At 39.9% G+C, this 21,096-nt stretch overlaps 2 protein-coding genes and 1 long non-coding RNA gene across 3 annotated transcripts in view; 1 reads left to right on the top strand and 2 right to left on the bottom strand.

The window, feature by feature from the left end:
* Positions 1 to 6,160: 6,160 nt before the first annotated feature.
* LOC117332242 lies at positions 6,161 to 6,658 on the bottom strand. Its single transcript, XM_033891127.1, has one exon. The coding sequence runs from the start codon at positions 6,656 to 6,658 to the stop codon at positions 6,161 to 6,163; it is 498 nt and encodes a 165-aa protein (XP_033747018.1).
* A 4,438-nt stretch (positions 6,659 to 11,096) lies between these two features.
* Positions 11,097 to 12,374, bottom strand: LOC117332395. The gene is made up of 2 exons (XR_004533723.1): positions 12,234 to 12,374; positions 11,097 to 11,665 (listed from the first exon to the last, which is right to left on the bottom strand). It is a non-coding gene; the product is annotated as an uncharacterized LOC117332395 (long non-coding RNA).
* A 3,686-nt stretch (positions 12,375 to 16,060) lies between these two features.
* LOC117332243 (golgin subfamily A member 6-like protein 2) overlaps positions 16,061 to 21,096 on the top strand; it is a 33,552-nt gene continuing 28,516 nt past the window's right edge. Inside the window, exon 1 of the mRNA XM_033891128.1 lies at positions 16,061 to 16,125. Within this exon, the coding sequence (XP_033747019.1) occupies positions 16,061 to 16,125 (65 nt within the window). The remainder of the gene's footprint in view (positions 16,126 to 21,096) is intronic.

Below are 21,096 nucleotides of genomic sequence, written 5' to 3' on the forward strand. Positions count from 1 at the left end.
TCACATTGGAAGCTATTTTTGTTTCCATGTGTTTTAGTTTGTTGTGCGCATGCGTTTATCGTATATGTCACAAATTTTTTGCATATTCATATTGTTGATCTGATAACCTTTTAATAATTGATAATTGATGTTTTTATGTACATACATCGTCGAATTCGAATGGTTATTGTTTAGAAGGTTATTTTTTTAAAAGATATACCCAATAATATGATAAAAAATACAAAATAAACATTGGTTTACCGTGAGGTCCTTTAACTTTGTTTCGTATCTAACTGTATATCTGCATTTTGCATTGACCGCTACATTGACCAATCACATACTTCATCTTGACCAGTAACGCCACCTGTCGCGTCATATCCGGGGCCAAAACAAAATTAGACGGCTATGCCGAAAAATCCTAGCCCGAGTTTTCTCTGGCCCTGTCACCATGTCTGGTGTAGGGCCAGAGCGAACTACTATATGAAAACGTGGAATTATCAGACAGCGTTTGGTGTCGCTAAGAAATTGGTGCAAAAACAATAAAATCGGGCGTGACATAACACCTACCTTACATGTATTGATAAATAAGATATTTATTTACCCCAGAACACCCATTTAGTCCCATCCTGGTGTTTTATTTCGTCCGTATAGGCCCTCGCTTTACGCTAGTGACCCGCCATTTTGTAAGTGACGGTACAACTAACCACCCAAATCGGAACGCAATGGACCGAAAAGACCACATATCATTTATTGTGATTTTCTTCTTACATAGTTTAAATTAAGAAAACTAAGCTGATTATTTCTCAAAACCTGTTATATTCAATCCCGAAATTCATTATTTATAAATTATAAGCGGTAAAATATATAAAAACAAGAGGCCCATGGGGCCTGTATCGCTCACCTGGTTGGATTTGACCAAATGTCAAAATAATATTCATGTTCAATTCATTTTGTTTGTTAACCTCAAAGAATGCTATATATGGTTATAGTGTGGGGATCCCAACTGCTTTAAAGAAATAATGAAGTCCAGACTCTCTGAGTTTACAACATGCATTTATAACTTTACGACTAGTAGCGACTTAAAGGAATTAGCTCTATTTCCCCTATGGGGCCCCGCCCCTTTGGCCCCTCGGGGGTCAGAGTCATCATTTATGCAAAATCTGTTCCCCTTCCCACAAGAATGTTTCTGACCAAATTGGGTTCAAATCCATTCATAACTTTATGACTAGTAGCGATTTGAAGGAATTACCTCTATTTCCCCATTAGGCCCCGCCCCTTTGGCCCCTTGGGGTCAGAGTCACCATTTATGCAAAATCTGTTCCCCTTCCCCAGAGGATGTTTCTTACTAAATTGGGTTCAAATCCATTCATAACTTTATGACTAGTAGTGATTTAAAGAAATTACCTCTATTTCCACATTAGGCCCCGCCCCATTGGCCCCTGAATTAAGGGTCAGAGTCACCATTTATGCAAAATCTGTTCCCCTTCCCCAAATGATGTTTCTGACCAAATTGGGTTCAAATCCTCTCATAACTTTATGACTAGTAGCAATTTAAAGGAATTACCTCTATTTCCCCATTAGGCCCCGCCCCTTTGGTCCCTTGGGGGTCAGAGTCACCATTTATGCAAAATCTGTTCCCCTTCCCCAGAGGATGTTTCTTACTAAATTGGGTTCAAATCCATTCATAACTTTATGACTAGTAGTGATTTAAAGAAATTACCTCTATTTCCACATTAGGCCCCGCCCCATTGGCCACTGAATTAAGGGTCAGAGTCACCATTTATGCAAAATCTGTTCCCCTTCCCCAAATGATGTTTCTGACCAAATTGGGTTCAAATCCTCTCATAACTTTATGACTAGTAGCGATTTAAAGGAATTACCTCTATTTCCCCTTTAGGCCCCGCCCCTTTGGTCCCTTGGGGGTCAGAGTCACCATTTATGCAAAATCTGTTCCCCTTCCCCAGAGGATGTTTCTTACTAAATTGGGTTCAAATCCATTCATAACTTTATGACTAGTAGTGATTTAAAGAAATTACCTCTATTTCCACATTAGGCCCCGCCCCATTGGCCCCTGAATTAAGGGTCAGAGTCACCATTTATGCAAAATCTGTTCCCCTTCCCCAAATGATGTTTCTGACCAAATTGGGTTCAAATCCTCTCATCACTTTATGACTAGTAGCGATTTAAAGGAATTACCTCTATTTCCCCATTAGGTCCCGCCCCTTTGGTCCCTTGGGGGTCAGAGTCACCATTTATGCAAAATCTGTTCCCCTTCCCCAGAGGATGTTTCTTACTAAATTGGGTTCAAATCCATTCATAACTTTATGACTAGTAGTGATTTAAAGAAATTACCTCTATTTCCACATTAGGCCCCGCCCCATTGGCCCCTGAATTAAGGGTCAGAGTCACCATTTATGCAAAATCTGTTCCCCTTCCCCAAATGATGTTTCTGACCAAATTGGGTTCAAATCCTCTCATAACTTTATGACTAGTAGCGATTTAAAGGAATTACCTCTATTTCCCCATTAGGCCCCGCCCCTTTGGTCCCTTGGGGGTCAGAGTCACCATTTATGCAAAATCTGTTCCCCTTCCCACAAGAATGTTTCTGACCAAATTGGGTTCAAATCCATTCATAACTTTATGACTAGTAGCGATTTGAAGGAATTACCTCTATATCCCCATTAGGCCCCGCCCCTTTGGCCCCTTGGGGGTCAGAGTCACCATTTATGCAAAATCTGTTCCCCTTCCCCAAATGATGTTTCTGACCAAATTGGGTTCAAATCCTTTCATAACTTTATGACTAGTAGCGATTTAAAGGAATTACCTCTATTTCCCCATTAGGCCCCGCTTCTTTGGTCCCTTGGGGGTCAGAGTCACCATTTATGCAAAATCTGTTCCCCTTCCCACAAGAATGTTTCTGACCAAATTGGGTTCAAATCCATTCATAACTTTACGACTAGTAGCGATTTGAAGGAATTACCTCTATATCCCCATTAGGCCCCGCCCCTTTGGCCCCTTGGGGGTCAGAGTCACCATTTATGCAAAATCTGTTCCCCTTTCCCAAAGGATGTTTCTGACCAAATTGGGTTCAAATTCATTCATAACTATATGACTAGTAGTGATTTAAAGAAATTACCTCTATTTCCACATTAGGCCCCGCCCCATTGGCCCCTGAATTAAGGGTCAGAGTCACCATTTATGCAAAATCTGTTCCCCTTCCCCAAATGATGTTTCTGACCAAATTGGGTTCAAATCCTCTCATAACTTTATGACTAGTAGCAATTTAAAGGAATTGCCTCTATTTCCCCATTAGGCCCCGCCCCTTTGGTCCCTTGGGGGTCAGAGTCACCATTTATGCAAAATCTGTTCCCCTTCCCCAGAGGATGTTTCTTACTAAATTGGGTTCAAATCCATTCATAACTTTATGACTAGTAGTGATTTAAAGAAATTACCTCTATTTCCACATTAGGCCCCGCCCCATTGGCCACTGAATTAAGGGTCAGAGTCACCATTTATGCAAAATCTGTTCCCCTTCCCCAAATGATGTTTCTGACCAAATTGGGTTCAAATCCTCTCATAACTTTATGACTAGTAGCGATTTAAAGGAATTACCTCTATTTCCCCTTTAGGCCCCGCCCCTTTGGTCCCTTGGGGGTCAGAGTCACCATTTATGCAAAATCTGTTCCCCTTCCCCAGAGGATGTTTCTTACTAAATTGGGTTCAAATCCATTCATAACTTTATGACTAGTAGTGATTTAAAGAAATTACCTCTATTTCCACATTAGGCCCCGCCCCATTGGCCCCTGAATTAAGGGTCAGAGTCACCATTTATGCAAAATCTGTTCCCCTTCCCCAAATGATGTTTCTGACCAAATTGGGTTCAAATCCTCTCATAACTTTATGACTAGTAGCGATTTAAAGGAATTACCTCTATTTCCCCATTAGGCCCCGCCCCTTTGGTCCCTTGGGGGTCAGAGTCACCATTTATGCAAAATCTGTTCCCCTTCCCACAAGAATGTTTCTGACCAAATTGGGTTCAAATCCATTCATAACTTTATGACTAGTAGCGATTTGAAGGAATTACCTCTATATCCCCATTAGGCCCCGCCCCTTTGGCCCCTTGGGGGTCAGAGTCACCATTTATGCAAAATCTGTTCCCCTTCCCCAAATGATGTTTCTGACCAAATTGGGTTCAAATCCTTTCATAACTTTATGACTAGTAGCGATTTAAAGGAATTACCTCTATTTCCCCATTAGGCCCCGCTTCTTTGGTCCCTTGGGGGTCAGAGTCACCATTTATGCAAAATCTGTTCCCCTTCCCACAAGAATGTTTCTGACCAAATTGGGTTCAAATCCATTCATAACTTTACGACTAGTAGCGATTTGAAGGAATTACCTCTATATCCCCATTAGGCCCCGCCCCTTTGGCCCCTTGGGGGTCAGAGTCACCATTTATGCAAAATCTGTTCCCCTTTCCCAAAGGATGTTTCTGACCAAATTGGGTTCAAATTCATTCATAACTTTATGACTAGTAGCGATTTAAAGGAATTGCCACAATTTCCCCTATTGGGCCCCGCCCCTCAGGCCCCTTGGGGGTCAGAGTCACCATTTATGCAAAATATGATCCCCTTCCGCCAAGGATGTTTCTGACCAAATTTGGTCAAAATCCAATAAGAACTGTTTGACTAGTAGCGATTTGAAGCAAATGTTGACGGACGGACGACGGACGCCGCACCATGGCATAAGGGTCCTTCGGTCCAGGTGAGCTAATAAATGTTATATTTTTTTCTTTTCGCTCCATCGCGCACTGATTAGGGTAATTAGGCCGACCGCGACCTACATAGTTAGCAATATGGCGTCGAGTCAAGTATGAAAATTTGACTAGTGTAAAGCGAGGGCCTATACGGACAGAATAAAACACAAGAATTAAATTTTCAAACTACGAACATGAAACATAAAAAACTAAGTACATCTGTTGTTATTATATATATATTACATATATGTGTCTAAAGCGTGGGGTGGAAAGACATCAGACAGGTCTCTTGTCACATTTAGACCCATATGACAGTGTTATGGCTGATAGAGGTTTCACCATTGCAGGTTTGTTAGAAAAGCAGAATTGTTGCAAGGATTTCGCCGGTCAAGCGTCCAGTCCTATGGTCATTTTTAATGTTAGGAGAGTGCAAATGAGCACCTTGGATTGCCATTAATACGTGTGTGCAACTAGAGTTTTAGGTTATCTTACATTTACGCTTGCATTGCATTGTCACTATATAAAGCTAATCAAGTCCAATGTTATCAATTTTCGATAATTATGCACGGTGATTAGGCTTGCGAATCAATATCGGGCACCTCGTAATCCTTGTTACACACTTGTCAAATATAAATATTTACATTTACACTGCAGCCCCACTATATAACTTTACCAAGCTCACTTGGAAGTTATGAGTCCATAACTTCCAAATCTTTATTATGACGTCATTAATATAGTGACGTCATAATTGTCACGTCGGCGATAACGAAAGATGGCTGTTGAAAAGGCTGTTCCGTCTTTGACAATGATAATTTGTTCATTCATCGTCGGAGCAAAATTCCTGGATATAGTCTTTAAAAATCGTTGTCAAATGTAAATTTTGCCTTTGTCCAGTTGGCATTCATTAGCCCATAACTTCCAACTAAAGGCAGTTCAATGCTTATATTTACATTTGAGCAACTCAATTCATGAAATGTCCGAGGCAAGGCTTCTTAATGCTGATAATCGGGAACAAACAATGAGCACATGGTTTACGGTTTAATCCAAACAAGGCGGGCAGCAGGGAACAACACACACCAAGCATGCGCAGTACATGTACATAAAGTGATACTAAATGCTGCTAGACAGAAACGGGCACAGCCTGGATCCTGACTTGTACTAATTACCGTATGTTATGGTATATATAATGCTGTCTGTAAATATTATGAAAAGATATTTTCACTTGAACATAACATATTTGAGCACAGTTCATCAAAATCAGTCCTATTAACTGAACACAACATAACAGAATTATAATTCCAGTATAATTTTAACTGTCATTAAAATAACTACAATTACACAAAAACAGTTCCTGTTCAGCCTTCAACTGTCACATGGTCTCAATTAACCTCTTGGAATGTTCGCGGCGCGGAAATCGCGGTTCCGTTGCTATGGATTATCATACGACGGAATAGATTCCATTGTCTTTGACATGGTTTCGCGACTCCCATTCGTAACAGAGTGTTTGAGACTTGGAGTAGAAGTCATCGAAGGAGTTCTTGATTCGCTTGACGGAACCACAGCAGGTGCACGCATTTCCTGTTCACGAGGATAATACCGTGGCACATCAATGACATCATGCAAATGCGACTTGTTCGTATCACCGTCCACCACACAATCTGGATGACAGGGTCGCATCTGATCAATATGTCGTTTCGACTGGAGTTCTCCAACCTGTTCAGTATAAGTAACTGGTCCAAGCTTCCGCAGAATAAGTCCACGAATCCATGATCGTTTTCGCTTAGAACCCCTGTAGTCATGTACCATCACGAAGTCTCCCACTTCCAGTTCCCGGCCCTTCGTTCCATGTCTTTGATTGCGTAACTGAACGGACTGTTCTAGATTTGGTCTGATAATATCCAAACGTGTTCTGAGCTTCCTGCCCATGAACAACTCAGCTGGTGTGACCTTGGTCAAAGTATGAGGAGTGGTCCTGTAGGACAACAGGAATGATGCCAATTTCTGGTTTATGGTTCCTTCCTCATACCAGTCTTAAACGTCCTCACTGCGCGTTCAGCTTCACCATTCGAGCTTGGGTGATAGGGCGCTGATTTAATATGTTTTACACCATTATTTTTTAGAAATGATTCAAACTCGGCTGCAACAAACTGTGGCCCGTTGTCCGATACCACTTCCTTTGGTAGTCCTTACGCAGAAAGCATATATCGGAGTGCGTTGATTGTGCTTTCAGCACTGGTTGATGACAGTTCTTACAATATCCAACCATTTTGAATGAGCGGCTACCACGACTAGAAACATACTGTTCAGGAACGGTCCTGCATAGTCAATATGTAATCACCACATATTCTCACGGACCCGTAGGGTTCCCTGACAGGTACAATTGGTATTGCCCAATCTGAACTGTCAACCTTTTCAACTATGCCTTCAGCCTCTAAACGAACAAGTTCTGCACCTATCTGGTCCTTGAGTGAATAAGGTACAGTTCTAGCTTTGAAGAACTTAGGTTGTGTATTGTCCTTGAGCTTGATAGATGTTGTGATCCCTTTGACAGTACCTAACTTGTCGTCAAACACTGAATATTTCTGTTTGTTGATAGACACCATGTTGATTGTTTTCCAGTTCAATCGCAGTTGTCCCAACCAGTTCTTACCAAATAAAGCAGGTCCATCGCCTTCCACCACAAGCAATGGTAAAAGTTTGGTCTGTCCATCATAAGACACTTGGACTTCAGCCTCTCCCAACACTGTTAACACTTCGAATTCCCCAGTATATGTTTTTAACGTGGTCGAACTGCTCTGTAATTTGAATTTATCCTGGAATTTATTTCTGAAATCTTTATCAGATATCAATGAAACTGGTGAACCGGTATCCAGCTCCATGGTTTGTGCTATCTTCTCGATGTCAACAGAAATTTTTATTTCCTTTTTCCCTCTGGACTTTATTGAGAATATCGGCCATACTTCGGAAACTCGTCCTGGTCAGAATCCTCCAAAGAATTTCTAGTACTCCCAGAACTTTGATTTTTGGAATTGCAATGTTTATCTTTGGACTTTGGGCACCTTTTGTGTAATTGTAATACCTCTTTACATGTATGACACTTACTGTTTTTGTAAAAACATCTGTCCGCACTGTGGTTATTCTTATCGCATCGAAAACATTCCTTAGATGCTTGAAATTTGTGAACCTTTTCAGCTTTATCCCGTGTCTCCTTTCAATTTCTGAGCCTCATTCTCTGCCATTTCCATACTCACAGCTATATCCCTGACCTTTGTCATCGTCAGTGTAGCTTCGGTGAGCAGTTTCCTTTGTGTCGGAATAGAGGATAAGCCAGAAGCAAATCTGTCTCTCAACGCATTATCTAGAAATGCACCAAATTCACAATGTTTACTGAGCCGTCTCAGTTCGGCCACATATTGACAGTCTCATTCGAATGCTGATTACGTTGATAAAATTTAAAGCGTTCTGCTATTATGAGAGGTTTCGGCTTTAAATGCCGAGATATGAGTGTCTTTAACTCGTCATATGTTTTGGTGGAGGGTTGTCGGGAGATGTAAGGTTTCGCACGAGGCCATACATTTTCTGACCCACAACTGTCAAAAATATTGAGCGTTGTTTATCTGCATTATCAACTCCATTAGCTATAAAATATTGTTCCACCCTTTCGACATATTCATCCCAGTTCATATCAAAATCGAATGATTCTGTTTTACCGTACACTGCCATTATCGGAGTTCCTACCTGCACGTGGAATGGCAATACCGAGAAAAGTTCAGAAACATTCGCCACTTTGGCTGTCGGTGAATGGCTTTCTAGGCTAACTATAGCGTTTTTGGTTTACCATACTGCCGTTATCTTTAGCTTCGATGCACCGGAAATCCTCGTCGCCACTGAAATGTCCGTGAACAATACAATGAAAAAGACAAGATTGAATTAATATAACATTAATATATACTTCACACTCATACTACTAAACACATTAAAAGACTAATACCTTGACAATAACAGAAAAATGCAAGCATGGACACAGAAATAAGACAGCAAGCCATCTAGTAATATTACTGAGATATGGCAGTGGTTTGGTTTGGTTTATTTTGTTTAACGTCCTATTAACAGCTAAGGTCATTTAAGGACGGCCTCCCGTGCGTGCGACATGCATGCGTGTGGCGAGTGCGTATGCGTGTTTTGGGAGGCTGCGGTATGTTCGTGTTAAGTCTCCTTGTGATAGGCCGGAACTTTTGCCGATTTATAGTGCTACCTCACTGAAGCATACTGCCGAAGACACCCAGCAGCACACCTCACCCGGTCACATTATACTGACAACGGGCGAACCAGTCGTCCCACTCCTTGTATGCTGAGCGCTAAGCAGGAGTAGCAACTACCATTTTTAAAGACTTTGGTATGTCTCGGCTGGGGGACAGAACCCAAAGCCTTCCTCACAGCAGCGAACGATCAACTAAAGGCCAAAAGTGAGGCATTGTCAAGGGAGACATTAGGAAGAAGAAAGTTGTTAAGAAAGAGAAAAGATAAGATCCCAAATTTAGTCGCCTCTTACGATCATGCAATGGGGGCAGCAGGTACAATTCTTACGCCCTACCTGCAGGGCAGATAGGGTGCGGGAGAGGTGGGAGCAAAAATAAGGGTCACACTTAAGCCCCTGAAGCAAGCCAAAAACATGGCGGCAGCATAATAGGGGGAATGAAGACTCTCCACCAAGGGGAGTTAACTCGGTTACTCCGTGAATGTTTGGTTTGGTTTGGTTTATTTTGTTAAACGTCCTATTAACAGCTAAGGTCATTTAAGGACGGCCTCCCGTGCGTGCGATATGCATGTTTGTGGTGAGTGCGTATGTGTGTTTTGGGAGGCTGCGGTATGTTCATGTTAAGTCTCCTTGTGATAGGCCGGAACTTTTGCCTATTTATAGTGCTACCTCACTGAAGCATACTGCCGAAGACACCCAGCAGCACACCCCAACCGGTCACATTATACTGACAACGGGCGAACCAGTCGTCCCACTCCAAATACGCTGAGCGCTAAGCAGGGGTAGCAACTACCATTTTAAAAGACTCTGGTATGTCTCGGCCAGGGGACAGAACCCAAAGCATTCCTCACAGGGGCGAACGCTCAACTAAAGGCCAAAAGTGAGGCAGTGTCAAGGGAGACGTTAGGAAGAAGAAAGTTGTTAAGAAAGAAGAGAAAAGATAAGATCCCAAATTTAGTCGCCTCTTACGATCATGCAATGGGGGCAGCAGGTACAATTCTTACGCCCTACCTGCCCAAAAGGCATAAAGGGCCTCAAAAATACTTTATACTAAAATACCACTTTTTTTTGCCAAGAATTTTATGTTAATTTGCAGATCCTCAAATCCACAATCAGCCTACAAAGCAACAAGGACATCAGACAATAAAGTTGGACCTCCACTTTACAACATTACTATAGAGCAGCTGCAGTATCTGCTACAGTTGGGTTTCAAGGGAGCAGATATGGCTAGGATTTTGCATGTGTCTAGATCAACAGTAATGAGACGATTACGGTAATTTACATGAAACACAACGTTGTAGTTAGTAAATTAGATGAAATGAAGTGCATGTTTAGGTCACAGGTCACAAATGGTATGACATTCAGGAGCTGATATTTCAAAACTCAGATGATCTTTAAGGCCCATGGTCCGTCTAGGTCAATTTAAGTTCTTGTGAAAAAAGCACTATACAGGACCTGCCATTCTAAGTGAAAGGGTTGATGTTTCATATCAGTGTTTCACCAACACAGTAACTGAATCTATAATTATCACAATTAAAGTTTAATTAATAAAAGTAATCAATCTTGCTTAGGAGGAGACTACCCTTTTCAAAAAGAGAATAAAAATAATGGTAGTCGTATCGATTTCTCTCAAGCCGTTTAAAGAAACTGTTGTGTCAGGCAGGGGACATACTTGCTGCACAATACTAGCCAACCCTGTTATTATTTCAAAACAATTTACAGCCTTAGTATGGCTAGTTCCTGAAAAATAATGCTGTATTTTTTCAGATGTTTTGGGCTGTCAACATCTCAGACATTTAGTACTCTGTCTGATGCTGAGCTAGATTCCGTCATCAAACCTATGGTAGATGAAAACCCTCACCTTGGGTATAGGTCCGTACTGGCTCGATTGAGAGTTGATGGTCATGTTTGCCAAGAACATAGGAGCCGCCTGGCACTAGTTCGGTTAGATCCAGCGGCCGCAGCAATGATTGGTTTGGTTTATTTTGTTTAACGTCCTATTAACAGCTAAGGTCATTTAAGGACGGCCTCCCGTGCGTGGGACATGCATGCGTGTGGTGAGTGTTCCGCCACTCACTCTTGCTGAATGATGACAGACAGATAACGGACGTCAAACTTGTTTATTCAACATAACACTATAGTTAAAACCATAGTTAACACCGTAAGAACTGAAATGTGAAACAAAATACTCTTATGAGTCCTAACATAGTGACAAATATTCTATTTCATACTAAACATACTGTTTTTCCTATATAGCTAACATTGTTGACTAGAATACTGAATACTAGTATCATAATATTGACAAATCAACAATATAATTACTTGAAAATTAAAGGTACATTGTACAATCAAAGACTTTGTTGTTACTATAACTATTGACATATTAACTCTGATATCAATTAGCCTCATCGTTAATGGTCATATTATCATGTCTGAGAACTGAACTCATAGACAACATTCTAATAGATAGTATTATAAACACTATAACAATTTAGTATTTAACTATTCACACATGTGATTAACAATTATAGATTGAATCATTACAATATATAGGTACTGTACTGCACACTATAATAGATCTATACTTGTACATGCATATATAAACTTACGCTGTGGTGACACCTAGCCTGACTTCTGATTTAAGGCATTTCAAAAAATAGGCTTGCACATGTGCTCTACAATTAAGTAAAATACATTGTGAGCAGTTACAACACTAATATCAATAGTAATCTACAAACATAGGGAAGTACTTATTACCCTTGGATATATATGAAGATATATGTATGTGGAGATTGTAATAAACTCAAACTGGCATACTATATTATTATATAACTACATCTACACAGTGTATACAAATAAATCACAGCAGCACTAAATACTGACATCTGTAATCATATGACTAGGAGACTGTAACTTTCCTTAACAGACTTAAAATACGCATTTATCGATAAAATGACAATTAATGGTAAATCAAACAATGGGAGGTAATGCTACACATTAATTTTACATTTTATTTACACAAGTAAAAGGCTCCATGTAATCAGCGAGGCACTGTTTTGCCATACATATAAAATGGGACGAAATGACTTGCACTGTTTCGAAAAATACTAACATATCGCTTAACCGAACAATACTGAATTAATGTCTAAATTTGACAATCGAACGTCGATCCACATTACTTATGTGATATTTGTCAAACAATATATACCATATTGACATTGCAAAATATATCTAAAAACTTACAAATGCACTGCGGTCTTGTAACGCTGTAAAACGTGTTTATAATTTCTGGCGTTCTTCTGCAATACGAAGAGCGACACTACGGGGGATAACTCATGACAAACAACTACTAAATATCACGTACTGACGTAGGCTATACCAAGGGAGGTAACTCCTACTGCTGGTCCAGCACAGTGAGTGCGCATGTATGTTTTGGGAGGCTGCGGTATGTTCGTGTTAAGTCTCCTTGTGATAGGCCGGAACTTTTGCCGATTTATAGTGCTACCTCAGTGAAGCATACTGCCGACGACACTCTCGGCTAGGGTACAGAACCCAAAGCCTTCCTCACAGCGGCGAACGCTCAACTAAAGGCCAAAAGTGGGGCATTGTCAAGGGAGACATTAGGAAGAAGAAAGTTGTTCAGAAGGAACAGAAAAAATAAGATTCCAAATTTAGTCGCCTCTAACAATCATGCAATGGGGACAGTAGGTATACAATTCTTACGCCCTACCTGCAGCAATCTAATTAAAATATAGATGGTCATTATATATATATGTAACGTAGTGATAATGACATCTAGATTTTAATTAGATTGTACCTGCAGGACAGAGAAGCAAACCAGGGGAGTGGAGCGACTGGTTTGCTTCTCTGTCCTGCAGGTACAATCTAATTGTAGGTACAATCTAATGTCTGCCCTGCAGGTAGAGCGTAAGAATTGTACCTGCTGCCCCCATTGCATGATCCAGTCGCGCCACTCCAAACAAGCTCAGCGCTCAACAGGATTAGCATATACGTTTCGTAGAGACTCTGATATATCTTGACCTGGGGACAGAATCAAAAGCTATATCACAGAGGCGAATTGTCAACTAAAGACCAAAAGTGGGGCATCATCTAGGAAGAACAAAGTTGTTTCAAAGAAGAGAAAGATAACTTCCCAAATGAAGTGGCCTATTACGATCATGAAATGGGGTATCAACTACAATCTTACGCCCTACCTACTGGGCAGAGGGTCGTGTGGAACACCGCCGTTAGAATATCTAGGACATTGTTACATTTAACCTCAAAGTATTCGATAAGAAGAAACTGGGATTGTACAATGTAAGGATCAGCCTCAGTGCATGCAATGAACCAATTACCTTTAAACACTTTTTATGGGATTGTATTGATCTACAACCTACAACAGCAAGTTTTTTTTTATAACAGCATAACAAGTTTATCCTTTTCTATCATCGTGTACAAAACGTTGAACTATCTAAAGGCTTTTGGTCTGTATCACAGGATTTGAGTAGCCATTGTCATTTTAAACTGTACGTGACTGTACCAATTTATATTTATGACTTTTATAGGTTCAAAAGGCCGTTTAGAATTCATAACTAACTGTCAAATAGTTTGCGCAGAACTTTAGTTTGGTCGACTTCAGGAATGGGTGAAACCTCGACGGGGAAATAAGAATTTTCTTGTTCTTCGATTTAGAGAACTTGAATCCGCCAACATTAGGAGTTTATTCATATACTGTCTTTCAATATCGTTTATGTATATATTTATAAATTATCAGAAAATCACCAGCATGGCAATACTGTATACTTTCAGCCCTAATTGTGTACCAGAAGGAATTCTCCCCTACGGTATTACCACTTTCTGCTCATGTACATCATTAAGAAATATTCTATTCCGTACTTCAAAAGTTGTCTGTTAGGAAGTTTGAGATAAAATTCGGCAAAATACCTTTTTATTTAACATGCAGATATTTCATTATACCATACTTTCGATAAGACCGCGACCAAGTGCTATTCGAGCACAACAGTTTCAAGACTAATCGATGATCATTGGTAACTCGTATTTGTTCTCTAGCCACTTTTAGGAGATGATATGATGTTATCCAATTCTAAACACCACACACGCATGGAGTTTATCATGCGCTCGGGTTTTACATACGCAGCTAGTGAGAGAACAACTAAGAGATAGCTGGAGAAATCAGTGCTGTTTTTTTCCTTGTTCAGGAATTGAAATTACGTTTTCTTTCCATGGAGGGTTACTTTTCCGGTTTTATAATAATATAAAGTCGATAATTAATTACATCCCGAAATGTTTCATCGTATTCCGCCTCTATATTTGGCATGCTACTTTCGGTTCGTAATATTATTGGAACGCATTTTCCCCATTATTTTTTGTAATGACACGATATACTATACAATGCACAGAAAATGTCATTTTTATGCATTTTAAAGGGAATCAGTATATTTGCTGTCGGCGGTGTAGCATACTTGAGCAACCGTTTACCCCTTGATGTTTAAGAAAAAATTTGATTAATGCATTTCATTCAATTTCCTATTTAGACACGAGACGTTCTTATTGTGTTAGATAAGAATGGAGAAATGCAATTATATTTCAGAAGAAACCTTCCCCATTGAATCATTTTAGGATATTTCGAGCGACTATACACGTAGCTTGCAGTACAATTAAATGGAATGTATACCATACAACATATCTTAGACGTAGAAGACGACTAAAAGTTGGTCAATGAGGAATCGGGAATTTTCTTTCAGAAATTCTATTCAGGGGACATTAAAGAGACCAAAATAGATCTTCTGTCCCCATGGCAACACTCAGGACCTTAAATCTGTTTGTGTTCATTGACACATGTCATCAAATGACCCTGGCTGTTTTGTGGACATTCAACCCCAAATAATGAAAAAAAAACCCAAAAAAAACCCGGTGTATTGCAGAATCGACATTACAAGAAAACTAGAAAATGTCTGAGACTTGAAACTTAGCGCCAATATATGTACTTGCAAAGGTCCTATACCAGATATGTACAAGAAAGAATTAGTTAACGTTCTATCAACATTCTGTGTGCGAGATGAATGTTGAGCGAGTGTTTGTTTTGGAAGGCAGTGGTACTTACAATGTGTGCCGAATTGACAGCGTTTCTACCGTCACGTTTCGACAGATATCCTCACAACACCGAGCGTCCTGTATAATGAATTTATAATTGCTCTCATTTCTCAGTACCAGGTGCGCTTCTCATGAGAGCCAGCAGCGGACTCGACCAGCGGTTTATATGCAACTGTGATAACCCACCCAATAAGTCATAAACCCAAACAAGTAACATTGCGAATGATAAAGTCTTTCATGGTTCCTGTGTCCGGCAAATTGCCCGTCCAACGTCCCGTGTCCGGTTCACTCGAACTAACTCTATAAAATGCTAGGGACCGTGATAAAATTGTTTCTCCGTATGATCCAGTAGTCGTCCTGGTGGTACTTTTCTCCCTCCGGGGACGTTTTTGACCTTCTTCATGTCACATTGTACTGACGCATCGACGGCGTTTATACGTCGATTCGTCTGCTCTTCCGTTTCCTTTCGCAATCTTGGTCTCTCCTGGTATTTGGAATTTGTTTTTCCACAATCTCCCTAACATATCCCGCCTGTTGTGCCGGATTAGAAAGAGGCGACACAACACTAATAATGAGGGAACGCTCTTACGGAAATGTCGGGGTCTACCTGAATTGAGAGCTTCGCAGATTTCTCAGGATTCTCTAGAGAGGCGCACAGAGACACAGTAGCTGTGGCAGCTGCCGTAACTGTAGTAGCTGTCGCAACTTTCACAGCTGCCGTAATTACCACTGTAGGTCCAGTCATGGCCAACGTCATGGAGGAAGTGCGCCGTCAGATCGATGACCTTGGTCGGTTGATTACGTTCCACATATCGATGTATATCTCCATTCCTGGACACAGTCTGGTCATAATACCTACAAAAAAACTCGTGTCAGTCCCTTCAATGTTTCTAGTTTGCTTGCCGAGTTCTCGGAGTGCCCGATCACATCCCACGATATGCTGCTTCAACGCCGTCATGGCATCAAAGGCTATCTCACAAGCCATGCGGCGGAAAGAACGTGATGATAGACATGATCTACGGTAGGGCATGTCTGTGGAGTAAATAAAATGCTATTAGACTCTTCATAAATTAAAAGTGACGTATATAAATTCGAAATCATCATATCGGCTCACAACATTAATGTTCGTGTCAGTCTCTGATGATCACCGTATACCAATTGTCTACCCGCATTCACCTTATTTCCAAAATTACATTTATCTCATGATTATCTGCTTTATATTTCAAGATTGTTGCCTGCCTGGGTATCAAAAACGTTGAACCGTAATTTCCACGATACATATTACAATGATTACATACGATCCTCCGAAACGTACTCAACTCAACCCAACCTTAACCGTTTGAAAGTATACCCGGACAACGTCTTTTGGCTTCAATTTCTGATTACTTGATCGGGTATCGTGGTATCGCATCTGGCGTAGCATGGCAGATTTGATAAAAATACGAACATAAATATATGGCTGCTCCAAAGCTGTTTGCGTGTCTTATTTCCTTTGACTTGCACTCCATCTTACCCATCAGGCACTCCTCCCATCATGATGTCTATGGGCGTGGCTAGCTCCCTACCCAACACCAGGACGTTTTGCGTGAAATTGGTGGTCTCATGGACAGAAGACCAGTATGCCAGTAACAAGTATGGCGGATGTTGATTCCAGTCACTCTGGTTTTCGATAACAAATGATCTTAGTATTTCCTTAAGCGTTATATTAAAAAACTCACCCATGCTATCACTTTCAGGATGTGGTTCTAGGTTATGGATAGTATTCGGCACATTTAGGTAAACAAACCACTCTCAAACAGACTCCTTTGGTCGGAATGAATGGAAGACGATGGTGTTACTAATCTAGTAAAGATGGTAGAGATTGTGAGTATCTGCTGATTTGGCATCGGGAACGCATCTGCCCACTTTTAAGACGTCGGCAACTTCACAAATGTACTGGTTACTATTTTATTTTCCGGCAGTCGTTCCGTAATGTCTATATCGATTCGCTCTATTGGCGTGCCGCTCTGAACAACTTGAACAGGCACAGAAAGTTTTGCATTTGTGTTTTTGCCTCACTTTTCTTACATCCAATGATCCATCTGCGCATATTCTTCTGCAATGAAGGCCGATAGGTTTTTTTTGGCGAACGCTCTTTAATGACTTGAGAATTCCAAGGTGACCTCCCGTTCTGCTGGGCGGTACATGTTGAGTGGCGTTTACTTTTATGTTTATGATACTTGCTGCACAGGACTCAAGTGGCACGTACTCATTACCACAGTTAGCCGATTTATCTCAGATTGTAGCTTGTCTATTGCGATGTATAAAATCATTAATATTGGACGACATAGTTGGCTGTAAATCACTGCCACGAATTTGTAACGTGCACCGGGGGTACAACGGAGCGGTCACCCATCCAAGAGCTGATCACGCTCGGCGTTGCTTAACTTCGGTACACAGACACAACACTCAACCGCCCAGCCATAAAAGCATGTTTTTGTACTATGCAGCTGATTAATGTACAAATCCACGAACCATCACCCTAATACATTGCATTATACCCCTGTTTTCGGATAAATAGAAATGGTTTGCCTGTGTATCATATACATATAATAGCAAGAGTGGGAGATAATATTCACTTGTATTACAGAAATAGAATTAGCAGGCGTTCACCATATCTCCTCATGTGTAGTCAGGGGGCATTTGACGCGAGGAAAACGACAGAGTAAAATAGCTGAAACATAGTGGAGATGTTATTTCCATGGAAAGGTCATGTTTTTATTTTTTCCATAATCTTAACATTTATTATAATCTATCACAGCAAGAAATGTCATATGAATTCATTATAGATCATTCATATCAGTCTTCTTGCAGATCAGATCATTATTTCCTGGCCGTGTCGTATCCTCTCAATATGAAAATGGACAAAAATCTGTCAAGCAACCGGACGATCATCTTCGTTAGCGAAGGCTTCTGATTCCAGGAATTCTTGGAATATATAGACGTCAGTTATGGCGTTTTGTCGGAGATGTACATCATCAAACACATAAGGAGGCTTGTGTCATTTTGATGAGGTATGTGATCGATAATTTCTATCAAATAATCGAGCACTCAGAAGGTCATGCAATGTAGTTGTTTTGCACTGGGAGTCGCAATTTTTGTTTACTGCGAAACCAAGCCTGATTATATAAGACGCAATTTTAATGAATGCCCTGGGAGTCCAGGGCGCCACAGTTTGTAGACGACTATGTCTGCGAAGGGTTCTGAGAGTGTTACGCAATCAGAAGCCTTGGCTAGTGAAGATGCTAATCTATCGACCGTGGAACAGAAGTAGGGTATTTGACTTCAACAAAATTCTATTGACTTTCAGTATGTCAAATGAATTTAATATCATAGGGTTTCCTCCCCGTCCGTCTGTCAATCCATCAAGTAACTACAGTATGAGTAGCTACAAATCAGTTTTATGGTTTTTAATCAAAGTCATTGTTACTATTTTTAGCGGGGGCGGTAGGGGACATATGTTGCTTGCTGTTGCAATACTCTCAGAATGCTTGCATTTACATGAATTATTCTGCAGTGGTATTCACTTCCACAAGTAAAGGGAGATAACTTTATTTTAGAACGGAAAAGAAAGACATTAAATTAATAAACCATCGATGCGGATTTATTGATGAGCTGCCGAGCGAGAATTCTGTTGAAAATAGGTCATACAGTCCAGTGTATAAACACATCGACCATTCACCAAACAAATATGCATGGCAAGTTATCAGAAGCAATGCATATTTTATTTCATGGTATTTTATATAAGGAGATAATTTATTTGTAGGATGAATTTTGCTCAATGTTTGGAGTTCACTCATATAATATCATAAGAACAGTATAATCATAAATCATTATTATCATGAACAAGTCATGTAACAAGTTAACATTATTTTTGTGTAATTATAATTTATTTTTAATATAGTATAGCTCTATGGTTTCACTTAAGCAATAGTTGAGTGATATTTAGAATGTTTATGTTGTGAGGGATATTACATATTAAAATCCTAAAAAAGTTTGCTATATATATTCAATAGCACTTTGAAGAATAAACTTACTCATTCAGTTGTACGCATTATACATTCTTTTAGAAAGGAATTCGCATTGCCTATCTGTGATATACTTAAATTTTATACAGTAGTGCTACCTTACATTACCTTACATCGTCGACAACTAAGAAATTCAAAACCAGTTTGTGCGTAAAGTTTATTGGCTCTAGTTTTTTTTATATATATATTTTGATTGGTATAGTTATCCCAAACAACATCCCCATATTCTGATAATGGCCTGATAACAGATATGTTGTTACGGGTCTTTTTCTATCTACCTTATTTTCAGCATTCTTAAAGTATTCCGTCTTTCATATGCGTGATCATACCTAAAGTTGATATGGCGAGTCTATTTGTCACCCCTACTGAAAGTTATACCTTCGTGCTTGTAAACTAAGACAGAGCAAGCTGTATCATTAGCAAAGAAAATGTCAGGAATAATAAATTCCCCTTTCCCCCGAAAAAAGAACAGATTCATTTTTTTCAGAGGATTAAAATTGATATCCCTTTTTGCCAATGTACATATATTACTCGGATTGTTTGTAAGTTTCATTTTAATTTCATTTCGGTATCATCAGTTATATCGTAAAGAGAAATATCATATATAGGGTCTAGTAAGTAATAACGATGATATGGTCCCATATAGGTACTGGAGCCTAACAAACTGATGTTCACTGGATGCGTATTACTAGAAATATTATCACAAATATAATTGGATCAAGGACCAAGCCATATGGGACTCCTACTTTTACGCCCTTCAAAGTGTAATATCAACCATCTGTTGATACTCGTTGATTGCTGATGCAAAATGTTCCCCTTATAAAGCGATTTGTCATGCCAAACTCTATCAAATGCCTTACCCATATCACAAAATACATCAGTCCAAGATGTCAGACAGGGCCATCATGTGCATACCATTAAGCTGTCATTCCATGCTGATAATGTTATCAAAGTTAAAATGAATTCCAATAGAAATCCAACAAATCATAGTCAAAAATGTGATTTCCCTATATAAACTATAGTTAAGTTTATCCCCTCTCCAGGGACAAACGTGAGACCCCGGGGTCATGAAATTCACAATTTGAGCAAAGCACCATAAGCCCCTTCCGTCTATGAAGAGTGTTTGATTCCACTATATCTGAGAGAAGAGAAGAAGTTTTTTTTTTGAAATTTTAGTCAATTTGACCCTGTTTAGCCCCGCCCATCAGCCCCGAGGGTCAGTCAGGGCCAACATGTGCCTACCATCAAACTGCCATCCTAAGCTGATAATGTTAACCTAATTAGAATGAATTCCAATGGAAATCCAACAAATCATATTCAAAAATGTGATTTCCCTATATAAACTATTGTAAAGTTTACCCCCTCCACAGGGGCAAACGTGAGACCCCAGGGTCATGAAATTCACAATTTTGGTAAAGCACCTTAAGACCCTTCCATCTATGAAGAGTGTTTGATTTCACCATATCTGAGAGTAGAGAAGAAATTTTAGTCAATTTGACCCTTTTTTTTTGCCCTGCTCCTCAGGCGTCTGGGCGTTAGACACCATAAAATTCACAATTTTGGTTGACCTTTAGCAATACAAGCTTCCTCCCAAATTTCATTGAATTTGGTTCAGCGCTTTTGGAGAAGAAGTTGAAAATGTAATTTGTTTACAGCAACGTTAACTATATCTGTCGACTAACTGTTACAAAACCAATTGAAGATAGACCTCCCTCCGTTCAACAGTCTATACCTTGACTGGTAGTTCGACCGCTTTTGGTCCATTTTCTCATCTTTAAATCATTAACATACGATAAAAGGATGAAACGAATTAGACAGTTAAGGCTCATTAACCAAGGGAGTTGAGTACTGCATTATTTTTGTGTGAATTTAATATTTTAACCCGACCGTACTGCAGTTAAAAAGTGAATCTACTGAAGACCAAA

Source organism: Pecten maximus, chromosome 8, assembly GCF_902652985.1.
Source record: "Pecten maximus chromosome 8, xPecMax1.1, whole genome shotgun sequence".
In the NCBI taxonomy this organism is placed as follows: domain Eukaryota; kingdom Metazoa; phylum Mollusca; class Bivalvia; order Pectinida; family Pectinidae; genus Pecten; species Pecten maximus.

Bases quoted from the DNA above. Each gene is read 5' to 3' on its own strand.
- LOC117332242 (XM_033891127.1), bottom strand. From the start codon at position 6,658: ATGGGCAGGAAGCTCAGAACACGTTTGGATATTATCAGACCAAATCTA.